Genomic DNA, 18367 nt, shown 5'->3' with positions numbered 1-18367 from the left:
ATAGATGTTACATCCCTGCGTCTAGAGATTTTTATTCATACTAGGCTTTAGCCTTCTTATGGGTGGAATTATGGAGATTAGATTCATGCATCATATACATTGGAAATCCAAACCACATTTATAATATAAACATTGTCCACAAGTATTGTACATGCTTAGAAGCTAGTGCCTTTTAAGGAATTATAAATACAAACAAATATGGTCCAAGTCCATGACTTCGTCCATAGTTCATAGCGCATAGTCAAAAACTAATACACTCTTAAGGAGTTAAAACATAACATAACACAACATATAATGCTAACAACGAACACATGTAACAGAAGGCAACACAATGCAACACAAACTTTGGCTCGTCCAGAGTGACGATCCCGAATGATCTTGTCTAGGATAATGCTCATCTAGGCTGATATCTTGCTGATAATTTCTTCTTAGGTGCTCAACATTCCAGGGGTGCTCCAATTTTCTCCCGTCCAGGGCTTGCAAGTAATACGAGCCTTGTCTTTTGCAATTGATAACCCTGTAGGGTCCTTCTCAATTAGGTCCTAGTTTCCCATGAGTTGGGTTTCTGTTGGCCAAAAAGACCCTTTTCAAGACAAGGTCCCTTATATTGAAACGCCTGGGTTTTAGCATTGCATCATATTGTCTGGTCATGAGTTTTTTGTACCTTGTTGTCCTATACTCCGCGTCCATCCTTACCTCGTCTATCAGATCAAGGTTAAGACAAAGTTGCTTTTCATTAGCCTCATCTTAATACTTCATCACCATGTGATTTGCCATGTGCACTTTTGCATGTATCACTGCTTTACTTCCATAGGCTAACTTGAAAGGAGTTTATCCTGTGGGGGTCCTCACAGTTGTCCTATAAGCCAATAGAACACCTGGTAGCTCATTTGGCCATACTCCCTTTGCCCTCTCAAGCCGGGTCTTTATGATCTTCAATAAGGTCCGGTTTACAACTTCCACTTGTCCGTTCACTTGTGGGTGAGAGGGTGAGAAATAATGATTCTTAATTCCAAATTGCTCACAAAAGTCTCTGGAAGGTGTGTTGTCAAACTGTTGTCCGTTGTCAGTTACTAGTACCCTAGGTACCCCAAACCTGCATATAATGCTCTTCCAAATAAAGATTTTGAAATTTTGCTGAGTAATTTTTGCTAAGGGTTCGGCTTCTACCCACTTAATAAAGTAGTTGATCCCTACTACCAAAAATTTCATTTGCCTGGTTCCTAGTGGGAAAGGACCTAAGATATCCAGTCCCCATTGCGCAAAGGGCCATGGGGCCATCATCGAGGTTAGATACTCCGACGATTGTCTGGGAACGTTGCTGAAGTGTTAGCACTGGTCACACACCTTGACATAAGCCTTATCATCTGCTTGAATAGTTGGCTAATAGTAGCCTGCATGGACAACTTTATGGGCTAGTGATCTTGCTATCAAGTGATTCTCGCATGCTCTTTCATGAACTTCCCTCAACACATAGGTTGACTTGTTCGGAGCTAGGCACCTTAGGTAAGGTTGAGAGAAACCTTGTTTGTACAGTACTTCGTCTATGAGGACATACTTGGTGGCCCTAATTCTCAATTTCTAAGCCTCGTCCTTGTCTTCTAGAAGCCTTCCATCCTTGAGATAAACTATTATCGGAGTCATCCAATTTTCTTCCCCTCTTATTTGTTGTACCTCTAGAAGATCAATGCTTAGCACGTATTGGACTTTGTCATACTCATCCATAACTCCTCCTATCGAAGCTGCTTTTGCCTAAGCATCCGCTTCCATGTTTTCCTCCCTCGAGAGTTGAACAAAACTGGCTTCCTTAAACTTTTGGATAAGCCACTTTACTCTACTGAGATTTTTCTTCATTCGATCTTCATTTGCTTCACATATTCCATTCACTTGATTGATAGCCAACTAAGAGTCTCCTTGAACGACTACTGACTCCATCCCTAAAGACTTAGTTAATTCTAATCCTTTAAGGAGAGCTTCATATTCAACTTCGCTATTGGTGATTTGGTATTGTAGACAGGCTGCGTATTCCAACTTATCTCCCTCCGGGGACTTGAGTATAACCCCAATCCCCCCTGCACATAATGTGGATGAGCCATCTACATTGATGACCCACCTTTAAGCCCCTTCCTCTTTGCCTAACTCGTCCAGACTGTGAGTGAACTCTGCAATGAAATCTGCCAATGCTTGTGATTTTATCGCGCTTCTTGGTTGGTACTTGACATCAAACTCACTAAGCTCTACAGCCGATTGAATTAGTCATCATGCAGCTTCCAACTTGTTCATTGCCTTCTTTAGGGGATGATCCGTCAGGACGTTAATGACATGAGCCTAAAAATAATGACTTAGCTTCCTAGAAGCCGTGACCAAAGCAAAGGCTAGCTTTTCCATCATTGGATATCGTCCTTCCGCTCCTCTTAGTGCCTAGCTCGTATAGTAAACCGGCTTCTGTATCCTCCCTTCTTTTTTGATCAATGCCGAGCTCACTGTATGTGGGGACACCACTGAATACAAATATAATTCTTCACCTGGTATGGACGGGTTTAGTAAAGGTGCTGTGGTGAGGTAGGTCTTGAGGTCTTGGAAGGCCTTCTGACACTCATCCGTCCATTCAAATGCTTTCTTGAGAACTTTAAAGAATGGTAAACACTTGTTAGTAGCTTTTGAGACAAACCTGTTAAAGGCGGCAACTCGTCCAGTGAGAGATTAGACTTCTTTGATATTCCTTGGTAGCTCCATATTCGGTATCGCTTGGATTTTATTGAGATTTGCTTCAATTCCCCTATGCGAAACCATGAACCCAAGAAACTTACCTCACGAAACTCCGAAAGCACACTTTCTCAAATTCAACTTCATGTTATACCGCCTAAGTGTATCGAAAGTCTCTTAAAGGTCGTCCAAGTGCTTTTCCTCATCCAAACTCTTTACTAGCATGTCATCTACACAAACTTCCACATTCCGTCCAATTTGTGGACGAAACATATGGTTAACTAGCCTTTGGTAAGTCGCCATCGCGTTCTTCAAACTGAAGGGCATTACCTTGCAGCAAAACAATCCCTGGCTGGTGATGAAGGATGTCTTCTCCTGATTCACCTCGTCCATTCTTATTTGATTGTAACCTGAGAAGGCATCCATGAAACTTAGCAGTTTATGACCCGCGGTCAAATCCGCCAGCTAGTCAATGCATGGCAATGGATAGCTATCCTTGGGACAAGTCTTGTTCAAATTAGTGAAGTCCACGCACATCCTCCACTTGCCATTAGCCTTCTTGACTATAACTACATTAGCCAACCAATTCGGATAATAAACTTTCTGGATAAATTTTGTCGTGGTCAACTTATGGACTTCCTCTTTAATGGCATTGTCTAGTTCAGGAGCAAAAATTCTTTTCTTTTGACATACAAGCTTGAAGGAAGGATACACGTTTAGACGATGGGTAATGACACTTGGGTCAATACCTGGCATGTCCTCGTGACTCCATTCGAACACATCAAGGCTTTTCTTTAAAAATTGGACCAGGTATTGCTTCGTCTTCTTTTCCATGCTCGCCCCAACCCTAGTAAACTTTTCGGGGTTGCTCTCGTCCAAAGGAATGTCTTCCAGTACTTTCGTGGGCTCCGCAGTAATCCTTCTCTCGTCTATGCTCATTGTCTGTACGTGCTCGTCCATAGCCAACATGGCTAGATAGTACTCTCTGGCAGCTAATTGGTCTCCTCGCACTTGACCTACTCCATACTCAATCGGGAACTTGACAGACAAATGGTAGGTAGATGTTACCGCCGTCTAACTATTTGAAGTCAGTTTTCCAATGATGGCATTGTATGACGATGAGCAATCAACATTAAGGAAGTTTACTTCTTTGGTTATCTGTTGTGGATATGCTCCGACCACCACAGGTAATGTAATGGTACCCACGGGATGCACTTTCATTCCTCCAAATCCTACCAAAAGCAAGTTTACTGGACAGAGTTGATCTTGCCCAAGCCTCATTTGTTGGAAGGCGGGGTAATACAAGATGTCCGCTGAACTCCCATTGTCTACCAACACCCTTCTAGTCGTATAATCAGCAATGAGCAAGGTAATGACGATTGCGTTGTCATGTGGGTGGTGAACCCTTTCAGCATCCTCGTCCGTGAACATAATGGTTTGCTCGTCAACTCCCCTCGTCCTTGGAGATCATCCAAACAGTTGGACGTTTTGCACCACCTTTAGGTATGTCTTCCTTGACTTGGTAGATTGACCTGTTGAGATTTCCCCTATAATAACTCTTATTTCTCTAAGTGGGGGTCGTGACGACTCTTCCACCTTTGCCTTCAATTTCTCATCCTTGTGGTCTTGTCTAAGAAAATTTCTCAATTTTTCTTGCCTGATGAGATTCTCTATCTGCTACTTCAAATCAAAACACTCGTTCGTATCATGCCCATGATCTCTATGAAAGCGGCAATACTTGTTCCTATTACGCTTGTTAGGATCTCCTTTCATTTTCTCTAGCTACTTCAAGGATGGGTCATCTTTGATTTGCAAAAGCACTTGCTCAAGTGGTGTATTTAAGGGCGTGTACTGCTGACTCCTTACTGAAGAACCTGCCTTCTTGCTATCTCTATCTTTTTCCTCTCCTGCCTGAGCCTTCTTTAGACGAGGACCTTGCTTAGGATGGCGCAGGAGATCTGCTTCCATGTGCTCTGCTTTCTTCCTCTTCTTGGCTATGAGTGCATCCTCCGTATTCATAAATTTTGGGCTGAATGGACGAGTTCAGCCATGGTTTGTGGCTCTTGCTTATAAAGTTTATGAATGAATAAATCGGGTTAACTCCATTATGGAAGGCTACCAATAATAACTTGTCATCCATCTCGTCAACCATCAGGTCTTCCTTGTTGAACCGAGTAATGAAGGATTGCAAGCTTTCATTTTCCCCTTGCTCTATGGTTAACAGGCTAGACGAGGAACGCTTATGCCGTTGTCCTCTGATAAAATTGTTAACGAACAACTTACTCAATTCTTCGAACGAGCCGACAGTGTTGGAGGTATCTTGTTGAACCACACTCGCATTGGCCCCTTGAGGGTAGGGAAAGCCCTACACATAATATCGTCTGGAACCCCTAGAGGTGCATGGTAGTCTTGAAGGTGGCGATATGATCACGCGGGTTGCGCGTTCCATCATATGATGGAAGCAGTGAAAAGGGAGTCTGTTCGATAAACCAAATCATCCACGGGGTTTGCCCTTCTCATATTCTCCCTCATCTCATCCATAGCCTTCCTCATTTAGTCCATCTCTCTTTCCAAATGTGGAACCCTTCACGAAGTGGTTCCCCTTAACTGGTTCTCGGGCTCAGCATTATCTCCTCTATCTTCTTGACTCTGGGCTTGTCCTCCCGCGTGTCTTTCATGGTACTGCCTCCTTAGACCAATCTCCCTAGTCAACTCTTGGTTCTAACGGGTTAATTCCATCATGGTGGCTGCCATGGACTGTATGTGTTGGATGAGAGGTGATTGCATGACAAGTGCTGACTGACATTCGCAATGGGAATTACTAGAAGCATCCCTATTCTCTTAGTGGCCTGGGCTAGTGGCCCATGATCTTGTCCAAACCATACAGCCTTTTATCGAAGAAAGAATGTTGCAAAACACAAAATTTCTTCTTTCCCACAAACGACGCCAACTGATGATGCAACGAAATCAATAGGTTGGATGCTTCGGGCTTCAAAGGGCTAGCGATTGATTGGAAGGCCCGAAAAAAAGAAAACTAGATCAAAGGTGACCGCGGTAGACCGGCCAAGGACCCTCCGATACCAAAGTTAGTTTCTTTCTTTTATTCTAGAATTCCAACTTTTTTAGGAGTTGTTCAAAACTTTCATTAATCTGGTTTGAATGGGTGTTTATATAGTGTGCTCTCAAAGCGGTTATTTGATTTGTAACTTCTCCTGTATTTAAGGAGGTCAAAAGGTTCAAGGATAACTTTCACAACCGCTACAGGAGTTATATTTCATCTTTATCTTCTATAACTGTCATTAGAAGTTAAGTACTCAATTGGAAGATACAGTGATGAACCTAGGTCTTACTCATGCCTTGGAATAATAACACGTGGTTCAATTTACTAGTTTGTGTGGATAAACTTCCTTGAAATTTTCCCAAGTATTGGTGTTCATGTGCCTTCCTTATGGACGACCCACTTGTTCATGGACGACCGTTTTGGACGACCCACTTGTTTATGGACGACTGTCTCGCAAGGTATAGTCATTCTTGTCTTTTAGCCCTGGACGACACCCATGGACGAATTGGAGTTGCTATGTTTTCAGTTCACCACCAGAAATTATTATAGATGATTTTTAAGATTTAAAAGGATTTCGATTTACATCTTAATATATGATTAATTTAAGATATATATATATATATATATATATATATATATATATATATGATAAATGCTACTTTTATCTTTTCATGTATTAATTTAGTATTGAATCTTTCATTCTTAAACGGTGATTTGTTTTTTTTTTTATACCTTATCCCCCCAAAAAAAAAATCAGGCTTTTTGTCACTGTTTAATATCTTAATATATTCCCAATATATTCTAACATGTGTTATCTTTTTTGAATGTTAGCAGGAAAATTGTAGTATTCAAAGTTACATGAGTGTTATCTCATAAGTTGTGTGAATATTACCAGGAAGTCTGGGAGTAAACAATGGAGGTTTTTAGATCTCCTCTAGATTGGAGAAGCAAAAAAATAAAAAGAAAAGAAAACCCCAGATATCTGGCAATTATCCATACACGTGAAATGGCCCCATCTGCAACCATGGTGTCGGCTTGACTGGTCTTAGTGTTAGTGGAACATTTGTCACCATCATTTTCCAGCACCATCTTTGTCTATACAACCAAACTTGTCCTTCCTTTCTTTATAATAAAAGCGGCAATGCCGCTACAGTGCTTTCTGACAGTGCATCCAGTGTATTGGTTTAGTATTTTATTTTTTTTAATTCAATCCTTTTGTTTATTCAACCAGCTACCATGCCTAAAGTTTTTTTTTTTTTTTTTAGTAATTGGTTTGTGTTTTTTTTTTTCTTTTAAATATTGATTTAAGTTGACATTTATATTGTTATACAGACAGAAGAAATTTCACAATATTTTCACAATTATTAACGTGTCAATTTCTTACCAGTCGAAATAAAATAATAAAATAAAATATGAGATTGGTTTTTTTTTTTCAGTAATTGGTTTGTGTTTTTTTTTTCTTTTAAATATTGATGTAAGTTGACATTTATATTGTTATACTGACACAACAAATTTGGCAATGCCACTACAGTACTTTCGCACTATGCATCCAATGTATTGGCACTGTGCAGTACTACAGTTGCAACACTGCTTTGGTTTAGTGGGTTTTTTTTTTTTCCAGTAATCGGTTTGTGTCTTTTTTTTCTTTTAAATATTGATGTAAGCTGACATTTATATTGTTATACAGACACAATAAATTTCACAATATTTTCACAATTATTGACGTGTTAATTTCTTACAAGTCGAAATAAAATAATAAAATAAAATATGAGATTGGTTTTTTTTTTTTTTTTTCAGTAATCGGTTTGTGTTTTTTTGTTTCTTTTAAATATTGATGTAAGCTGACATTTATATTGTTATACTAAGACAACAAATTTCACAATATTTTCACAATTATTGACGTGTCAATTTCTTACAAGTCGAAATAAATAATAAAATATGAAACTGTAGCCAACCACAACTGAAAATAAATATTTAAAAAAAAATGTTACAACACTTATTATTATCACAATACACTGTAGCACTGTAGCTGCAACAGTGCTTTGGTTTAGTTTTTACAATTATTGACGTGTCAATTTTTTACAAGTCAAAATAAAATAAAAATCAGTGTCCATTCGAAACTCTTTCATATTTTCTTATTTACTTTTTCTTTTTGTCTCAATTTAAAAAATAAAATAAGTGTAAGTTTGTTGTCACATATTTAATATAAAAATTATAATTTTTTTATCTTATATTTAGCGAAAAGCTCTAGGCTTGTTTTGTGTTGTTGTTTAAATAATAGTTTTCGTTGTTTAAATAACAGTACACTTATTTTTACAATATTTTTTCACCCACACATATTTTCACAACACTTAAATAATGTTACTAAAAATCTCCTACCAAATAGACCTTTTATTGCCAAATGGACACTCAATAATGTGATGATACACAATAAATTTCACAATTGAAAATAAATGTTTTAAAAAAATGCTACAACACTTATTGTTATCACAATACATTGTGGCACTATAGCTACAACAGTACTTTGGTTTAGTTAGTCACTTTTTTTTTCTCAGTATTCGGTTTGTGCTTTTTTATTTTTTATTTTTGAATATTGATGTAAGCTGACATTTATATTGTTATACTGACACAACAAATTTCACAATATTTTAACAATTATTGACGTGTCAATTTCTTACAAGTCGAAATAAAATAATAAAGTATGAGATTGTAGCCAACTACAACTGAAAATAAATTTTTTAAAAAAATGTTACAACACTTATTGCTATCACAATATTTTCACAATTGTTGAGATCTCAGTTTCTTATAGATCAAATAAAAAAATTGCTAAGTTCACAGCATTTTAACATTAATTTCTACAGTGCCTAAATTTTTTTTTTCCAGTAATCGGTTTGTGTTTTTTTTTTCTTTTAAATATTTATATAAACTGGCATATATATTGTTATACTGACACAACAAGTTTCACAATATTTTTACAATTATTGAGATATCAATTTCTTACAAGTCGAAATAAAAAAATAAAATATGAGCTTGTGACCAACCACAATTGAAAATAAATATTTTGAGAAAATGTTACAAGACTTATTGTTATCACAATATTTTCACAATTGTTGAGATCTCAGTTTCTTATATATCAAATAAAAAATTGTTAAATCCACAACATTTTAACATTAATTTCATAACAAATCATAGGTAAGCTACTATTGATGGATAGCACTGGAGCTACAGTGTTTTTGGTTTATTCAACTAGCACTATAACTACAGTGCCTAAAGTTTTTTTTTTTTTTTTTCCAGTAATTGGTTTGTGTTTTTTTTTTTTGAAATATTTATGTAAGCTGGCATATATATTGTTATATTGACACAACAAATTTCATAATATTTTTACAATTATTGACGTGTCAATTTCCTACAAGTCAAAATAAAATAATAAAATATGAGATTGTGACTAACCACAACTGAAAATAAATGTTTTGAGAAAATGTTACAACACTTATTATTATCACAATAGTTTCACAATTGTTGAGATCTCAGTTTCTTATAGATCAAATAAAAAAATGCTAAGTCCACAACATTTTAACATTAATTTCTACCGTGCCTAAAATTTTTTTTCCCTAGTAATCGGTTTATGTTTTTTTTTTCTTTTAAATATTTATGTAAGCTAGCATATATATTGTTATACCGACACAGCAAATTTCACGATATTTTTACAAATATTGAAGTATCAATTTCTTACAAGTCGAAATAAAATAATAAAATATGAAACTGTGACCAACCACAACTAAAAATAAATGTTTTAAGAATAACAATAACAATTTTATCAGTTTAAAACCAATAATAACTTGTCATTTAGAATTTGTTCTAAAAATGTTATGAATGTAGCATTTCTCTCAAATAAAATAAAAAAATATCTATTCAGATCCTAAAAATGAAGATATTGTGAAAATATTGTGATATTTTGTTGTATTCTTAGACTTCTTTTTTAATATAGTCAGATTGAGTGAACCAAAATTCACGGTTTCAAACACAAAATCTATATTAATTTTCTCACAATTGGGGGCAACACATGCCTTGCACGTGCAGCCAACCCTAGTTATTTTTAACAAAGCATGCTTCATTTCTAATTCTAGAGTCTTTCTTTTTAATTTTTTTTATATTTGTATTGATTTGGATTTCATGACCATTAGTTTATGAGTTTATCGACAATATTCTAATGCCAAACTGATAAGAGCGTATCATTCAAATTATTTATAGGATTTTAACTCATTTTTCTTTTCCAATTATAAAGTTTGGTTCAAAATAGTAAAACTATCTGATTGTATAGTGTTTATTTATTGAGAGAATATTAGATACTACAATTTACAAGTTACAACACCTGTCATACAATATACAGACACCATCTAATCATTTAAATACCACAATGATGGTGTAAACTGTAAAGCACAAGATCCATTATTTTAAAGTTTAAAACTGCGGTTTTTGTTTTTCCCTTCGAACTTAATTATATTCAAATATCAAAAAGTTGGAATGTAATTATTTATTTATTTACAAGATTAATTATTGTTGTAAGATTAATTATTGTTGTTTTAAAAATAAAATAAAAAACATAATATGCACACAGCACACGATTAGTGACTGAAGTCTTTGTATTGTAGGTTTCTTTAGTTCACTTTTCAGATCTTACTGACATTTTCGGCTTTGTCTGTTGGTCTATAAAATTATATGAAGATTTTTTTTATTTATAAAATCATATAATTAAACATAGTTCATAAAATAAAATTATATAAACACAAACTTGGTATAAGAGTGATAGAGTATGACTCTTATTTTATCGTTTTGCCAACACATCCGAATTTCGAGCTGGTAGGGACGTGGACGTGGGCCACGCAGCCTCTTTAGGACCCGCAACGCAAAAAAAAAGAAAAAAAAAAAAAAAAAAAAAAAAACTATTGCCACACGAGTGGTGAGTCATCGTCAAAATCGAAAAGATACAAAGGTCTTTGGCAAAGATAAGGTATTCCGCACGTGTGCCTAGATCCCAAGGAATAAAACGACTGTGTCTTATTATTATTTTAATTGCTTTATTTCTACCGGGTTGATTTAATTATTTTGGTGTTTTGTTGATGCAAGTATGGTTTTGAAACTAGGATTGGATCGTACGGTCCGACGAGAAAAACCACAAACCTCTGAATTCTGTGGTTCTTTTAGTGTGTGTTTAGATACCAATGAAAAATTAGAATTATTTTACTATTCAGTTTATTTTTGCTACTATTTATGGGTCCACTATACTTTTTGGTACTATTCATGGGTTCCGTTGTACTATTTCAACTAACTTTTACCTTTATCTATAGTACTTTTAGCAATAAATTTTCAAGTTTCAGCAAAATAAACGGTATCTAAACAGACCCTTAACCTCAAGAACTGCTCTATGAAAAAAAAGCAGGACCCTGTGCGAAACGCGGTTGGACCTCACGACTCTGAGAACCGTGAACGGTTCTTACAGGTCCCTTTTTTAAAAAAAATTAAAGCCTTGAACGGTATCGTACCAAAATATATCTATATTTTGGTTGGAAAAAAAAAATCCACCAGTAACAAATTTGAATAAAAGTAAAAAGAAATCGAAAAAGAGAAAAAATAAAATAGAGCTACGTTACCACTCGCTATTTTATATCTTCTCAGGTTTGTTTCTTGTTTCAACTAGATACCAGCTTCTCCTTCTTCTTCTTGTTCTTTCAGCTTCTACCTTCTAGAGCCGTTTCTTACTTTGTCTTCTCTCTTCCTTTAATTTCATTCGCTTTTGTTTGTATTGCTTTTTTAGATTTGTGAGCTAGTCACAAGAGCATTGGAAAATGGAAAATGGAAATTGGAAATTGGAAAGACAATTCCTAGACTTTGCTTCTTACAAAGTCTTGAGCCCCACATCATATGATGATACACCATATTATCCTTTTTTGTCCACTTGTGTCGGTACAAATTGATACTTTTAATTTTCTTTTAATAAAAAATGGTTATTATTATTATTATCATTGGGTAGATATTTAATATTTGGGCTTGGGATGAATATGCTAGACATATTAAAATATGGATTTATAGTTTTAATTGGACCATTTTAGTTAATTTTTCTATTTTGTACTAATTTAATATATTTATATATATTTTAAATAATTATTAAACTAATTATGACGTCATTACAGTTCGATCTCGGTCCAACCTCAAAAACTTTGAACATCTCTCTTTTACGGTTTATTGAATGATCCGAGTTTAAAAACCATGAGTAATGGTCAAAGAATCAGATATACTAATAAATGTATACAATAGTTTGAGTTGATTTTTCAATTAGATTAAATGTAGTAACCTAAGCTTATCATCATTGGGAAAATGAGTTTAAGATTTGAGTTTGGATTCGAATAAACTGATTAATGAAGAAATTTGAAAGAAACCCTTTACCAACCTATTTTCTACTGTTTAATTGGCAATATTAATTACATTTTTTTTTTTTTTTTGAGTTTGATCTACTACTACTACATGTTATGTGCATGCCATGTGTAAGGGCACGTTTTGGTTCCTAAGCCCAAAAGGGTAGAAGGATTAAGGCTCAAAGAGCCCAACACAATAAATTTGTAGAGAGTTGGTTGGAAACTAAACTTCAATGAGTTGGACAACAATCATAATAGGTTAAAGATGACAAGAAAACAAAGATAAACAAGTTTTGCGCAAAGAAAATCTTCATCGGCAGAATCCGATGAGAGTAGTTCTTGTATATATATCTCTCTTAAATTTGGTTACAATTGCATTTCTTATTGCTACAGTCTTTTTTCTATAGATTCTCCCCCCCCCCCCAAATCTTATTGTAATGGGGCATTTCTTCTTTATATTACCCTGTTTTGCTTCATCTCAGCCTTCCACGTGTAGATCAAGCTACTGACTTTGATCCTTCTCCCATCAGCACCTTCCTGAAGTCTTTAGGAGTAGTTGTAAGGCTAAATATCACTGTTTAGGTATCACCTCCGCATTAATGCGGTTAGGGAGTTAGTTGCAGAGTATTTAATGCGGTGGTAGCAGCTTTCTCTTAAATATTTCTCAGCTTCCCTTTGTCCTATTCCCTTCTGATGTTTATCCTTACCAGTAGAATTGTCCGGAGTGTCACTCTTAATAGTAGACTAAACCTTCTAACCTCTACTTTGCTTAGCCTCGGAGGCATTTCTCCTCAGACTGCCTTCCCAATCCTTTATGACCAGAATCCTTCCATAACCTACTGATTTGTACACCTTCTCTAACATCCAACTGTCCTCAGACAAGGCTCATGGCCCAATATACATCCCTGGGTCTTTCATCCCTACACCATGCTTTTCATTTTTGTGCTGACTACTGACTAGTGTGCATATTAGGGATTCCATTAAAGCCATAGCTATTTGTAGGTGGTTGGTTGAAGCAAAATGATCTAATAAAGAAATATGAATCATGATTTTTGACTAGTTAATTTTCAATTACAGTCAAGCAAATATTTCAAAATCCCATAGTAAGAAACTTTTTTTTTTAATTTATAATTAATAATTAATTTGATAGTCTATATATATTAAAAGTCAAAGCGGAGAGAAAATTTAATTAAATTCAATTGGATTCTAAATTTTGCGCCATGTGTCCTATTATATATTTAATTTTTGTGTCATGTGAATTATTGAGTGTAAAAGTCTAAGAGTCCAAATCCAATTAGATTCTAAATTAGATTTCAATTGGAGTCCAGTTATCTGCTACGTGTCCATTTTAATTTTTTAATTTTTGTGCCAAATGAATTATAAGGTGCAAAAATCGAAGAGTCTAAATTTAATTAAATTCTAAATAATATATATATATGTATATATGTATAATGAGAAACTATTACATATTTTAGAAATGTATGGTTTAAAAAATATGTAAGCTAATACCATGTATAATTTAAACTGTATAATTGTGCTTTTTTTAAAAAAAAAATGTACCTGTGCATATGCACGTGGTTACACACTAGTCTCTCTCTCTCTCTCTCTCTCTCTCTCTCTCTCTCTCTCTATATATATATATATATATATATATATATATATATATATATATATATAATAGGTGAAGTAGAGAGAAACTCCAATTGCAATTCTAAATTAGAATCCTAATTTTGTGCCATGTGTCAAGATTCATGTGGTTCCATTTGTCTAAATTTAAGTGGATCAGTTGTAATTTTGGTGAGCTCTTTTTTTTTTTTTTTCCCACACCTGCATATTTCAAGGTTCATCTCCCCTTCTCCAATGTTGTTCAATGAATGCTATGGAATTTGATAAGGAATTTGAAAAGAGTTTCTCGGTATCAATGATGCATTTATTTGGGTATTTCTGTATCTTATATAGGAAGAAGTTTTTGAAAGTTCAAAAAACGTGTAAAACACTTTGAACTTTAAGACCCCCAAATTACAAAATACAAATTCAAGCTTATTAACAAACAATATACGTGCGGAAAATGTAAATAAGCTAAAACAGAATTGATAACAAAATCTAAACCAAATAAAATCACATCCACAGTAGAAATTAAATGGCAAATATTAAGGGAAGAGAGATGCAAACACAAGGATAACACAACGATGTGTTATCGAAGAGGAAACCGAAGCCTTCGGCATAAAACCTCTCCGCCGCCCTCCAAGCGGTCAATAATCCACTAAAGAATGTAGTTGGGATACATGGACAACAGAAGACCCTCCAAGCTTAATCTACCCAGTGTACCTAAGCCCTCCAAGCTCCTACTCCAACGAGGTTGCGCCGAACGTATTTCTTCTTTAGCTTACCGGATTCCGCTATAGCCTATAGCATCAACCAATAATGAAATTGGTTCCTTCCTAACTGCTTCCCAAAGCACCAAATAGCCTTCTCATAGATATGGGTATGGTGAGAAAAGATTTTGGTAATGTACCTCTTAAGGATGTAACAATGGAGAGGAAGAGAGTAGAGAAATTTAAAGAGTCTCTATGTGAAGATTGTGGATGAGTCAATCTATTTTTCTCTAGGGTTTCTCTCTCAAAATTTTCTCTGGAAGCTCTCTACATTTCGTGGATATAACAACTATTTATACTGGGGTGAGAATGGAATGCGAAGAGTCAGGTTTTTTAAAACAGAGTTGACTGGCGACTTGGCCTCGCGACTTGACTGAGTCGCGAGTTCAAGCCGCGAACAAATAGAATGGCCAGACTGGACTTTTTGTCCTGTAGTGCTCCAGCTGGCGTGACTGTTCGCCTTCTCTGCATGCTTCACTCGTGTGCATCATTTGGCGGCTTGCAAGCCGCGAGCCACCCGTGAGATCCAGCCACGAGTCTCTGCTTCACTGCACAGTCTTGAGCATTTCTTCACACTTTCTCACACACTACCCTTACATGAATCCCACCTAAATACAGGGTTTCTAAGTGCTGAATTACAAGCAAATTGGCACGGAATAAAGCCAACAAAATGGTTGATAAATTTCAACCTTATAGTTTTCCATAGATTCCCATTGTAATTTTTTGATTTGATGTATTTTTTCTCAACAAAAAAAAAAAAAAAAAAACATGCCTCCACCACTCATATTCATCCGAACCTCCTCTTTCTCTCTCTCTCTCTACAAAATTCAATTTCTACTTCTCTACTAAATCTGTTTTATCAAGATTTTTTTTTCTTTTTGGTTTCGTTCCATCTCTGCAAAATTCAGTCTAATCTATCTTTCTCTCGCTTTGTTTTGCAAATCAATTATATATCTCCTTTACAAAGGCAGGCTTCATATGCAAGGTAATTGTTAATTAGATATTATTTATTTATTTATTTATTATTTTTATTATTATCATCATCATCATCATCATCATCATCATCATCATTATTATTATTATTATTATTTGTTTGCAAGTTTTATGGGGTTAATTATAATCTAGCTCTCACTCTCTATTTCTCCTCAATCTCTCTCTCTCAAGAATTTTTGGTTTATAGGATTAATGATGGGCTCTTTTTTTTTCTTTGTGGAGTGTTAAAGAGATATATAGTGTTTATCACAAAGGTAGGCTTTGGATGTATAGTTTTTTTTTTTTTTTAATTATTAAATATGAGAATCTTCTCAAGATTGAACCACAGTCTTCTTTGATCTTTACTCATAGATCTTGGATATCAAAACTCAGACTTAAATACAATTGGCGGAGACATGAACTCAAGCTGTTTTGCAGATCATATATATATATATATATATATATATATATATATATATATATATATGGTTTCATTCTCTCTCTGCAAAATTCATTTAATCTCTCTTCTCTCCCTCTGTTTTGCAGATTAGGCATAGATCTTTTCATTCTTTGCAAAGGCAGCCTTCAACACAGCAAGCAAGGTAATTGTTAAAGAATAAAAATATCATTTTTATTACTTAATTTCTTTGATTCCTTTTTTTTTCTTTTTTCTTTTTTGTGTGGTAAGTTTTATGGGGTTGATTACAATCTAGCTCTCACTATTTTCATCTGATCCATCTATTTGTTTTGTAAAGTAATAATGTTTTATTACTCTACAAAAAAAGAAAAAGAAAAAGAAGAAGCAGCAAATAATGTTTGAATTGACTGAAAAGAATTGTGTTTGGGCTTTGGTTCTTTGGGCTTGGGTATGTAGATTTGGAGTGTGCTGAGTGTTTAGGCTTTGCATGTATAGGTTTTCTTTGATTGTTTGCATGTATAGGCTTTGCATGTCTAGGTTTTCTTTGGGCTTGAGGATTGGGCTCTTATATGAAATCTTCACAAGGTTGAACCACAACTTCTTGGATCTTTCCTCATAGATCTTTGATCCCAAAACTCATACATATATAAGATTGGTATTCCAAACTTGAATAGTTGAACCTGTGGTTGTGATGAGAATTTTCTTCTAATTACATATCTTGATTATTTGCTTCTGTGTGTATAGTTGTATTGTTTGTGAATTTTTATTTGTAAGGTTCTTTGATTTAAAATTTTGTAATTTGATAATTTGGGGATTTAAACTATTACTTTGCAATCAAGAATGAAAAGATGTCTCTCACTTCCTGTTAGATTTCTTCATCTAACTGTCTGCTAATTTCTTTCCCTGGAAAAGAAGTAAGAAAGATGAAGCATCAAGAATGAAGAGGAGTCTACCTCGTCCATTATGACATGCCTCTAATGGGTACCTATTCTTTTTCTTTCAAAATTTTCCCAAATTTAGAAGGAAGATTTGAGCTTTTATTTATTTTCAAAGTTACGTTTTGGTTCCTGATTAAAACTTAGAAATTAACAAGAGTTCCCTCTGATTTTTGATTAACAATGCCTTCGACGGATCCCTATTCTTTCTCTAACTTTTTTTTTCCACATATTTGAAGTTAAATTAGTTTTGTTATATGTATTCCACTTATACAATTGCAATGAGATTTTGTTTCCTGAAATTAGGGTTAAGGAAATCAGAATTATGATATTTGACTATTTTTATTAAATATCTTTGGTAATGGTTTGTTTGAATTCTTCTTTTTTGGATTTAAATCATTCAATTTCTTTCTCTACAAATCTAGAGTCTCTAATTTAATTAGAGCAAATGTATTAATTTATTTTCCTTATATTCTCTTCGATTATGGTTTGCTATCAATTTAGGAATTTGGATTCATAACCCTTTTCCTCTCTATTTGTTAAAATCAAGGAAAAAACTCACAATATGAAAATCCTATCTGAGTTTTATTGGCCTCTTACCTGTACTGTTTTTTTAAGGGGAGTAAAATTGTGGGATTTTGAAATCTGATAGAATAACTTTCTCTATATATTTTTTAAAAAAATATTTTTAAGTCTTAATTTTGTTGTTTTTGATGTTGGATTTTAATGGGTTTAAATTGTGAAATCTAAAAGTATAATAAGGAAATGCGTCAAGTTCTAAAGTTTTTTTTTTTTTTTTTTGGTCTCAAATTTCAATTACATTTGTTAGTGTACTTTTCTAATTGTGGATTACTTCTGGTAGTTTTAAATGATAACCTTTTGGAAATTTTAAATGATGAACATGGGAAGTATTGGCTTGTCAAATGCCGAAAAATGCTTTGACTACTTTCTGCAAGAACCGACATGTACAAAATTCCAAACTTTCAAGCATGCCACAAAATTGGAATGGGACATTGGAACTAAGATGAACCTTACCCTTACGGTTATGAAAAATTTGTAGTGACGTGCAAAAGATGCTCAATCAACCTTGAAATGTTTAAGTTGGTGCATAGGTTTCTTTAAGTCTCTTTTATTGTATTTTTTTACTCTGATTATAGTATCACTTAAATAATAAGATGTAATATTATGTTCCATTGTTAATTGTTTTTTAAGCTTTGCAAAAGTTTTACAATTATGATTTCCTTAATGGTTTGCCAAAATCAATGATTATAGATTGTGAAAATTCAAAGTGTAATCAACCTTATCCTTGTGATTATCAAAAATTTGTAGTTAAATGCAATATATATTTTTATTGTTTTATATAATTCTACTCTCTTTGTGATAAACCCAAAAAGACAAAAAAGAAATTGACCAATAGTATCATTACAATTAACTATTTCCTATGCAGTTATCAATAGTATTTAAATTATATATATAAGAATTATACT

General features: G+C 34.2%; 2 protein-coding genes across 2 annotated transcripts; both read right to left on the bottom strand.

The window, feature by feature from the left end:
* Positions 1-831: 831 nt before the first annotated feature.
* Positions 832-1281, bottom strand: LOC142620328 (uncharacterized). Its single transcript, XM_075793716.1, has 2 exons — positions 1217-1281; positions 832-1096 (listed from the first exon to the last, which is right to left on the bottom strand). Exons 1-2 carry the CDS (start codon positions 1279-1281, stop codon positions 832-834), a joined length of 330 nt encoding a protein of 109 aa, XP_075649831.1.
* A 2499-nt stretch (positions 1282-3780) lies between these two features.
* Positions 3781-4137, bottom strand: LOC142620327 (uncharacterized). Its single transcript, XM_075793715.1, has one exon. The coding sequence runs from the start codon at positions 4135-4137 to the stop codon at positions 3781-3783; it is 357 nt and encodes a 118-aa protein (XP_075649830.1).
* Between the last annotated feature and the right edge of the window lie 14230 nt (positions 4138-18367).

The sequence above is a fragment of the Castanea sativa genome, chromosome 12 (assembly GCF_040712315.1).
Source record: "Castanea sativa cultivar Marrone di Chiusa Pesio chromosome 12, ASM4071231v1".
Classification (NCBI taxonomy): domain Eukaryota; kingdom Viridiplantae; phylum Streptophyta; class Magnoliopsida; order Fagales; family Fagaceae; genus Castanea; species Castanea sativa.
The sequence above is the reverse complement of the archived record's forward strand: the minus strand, read 5'-3'. Positions and strand labels throughout refer to the sequence as shown.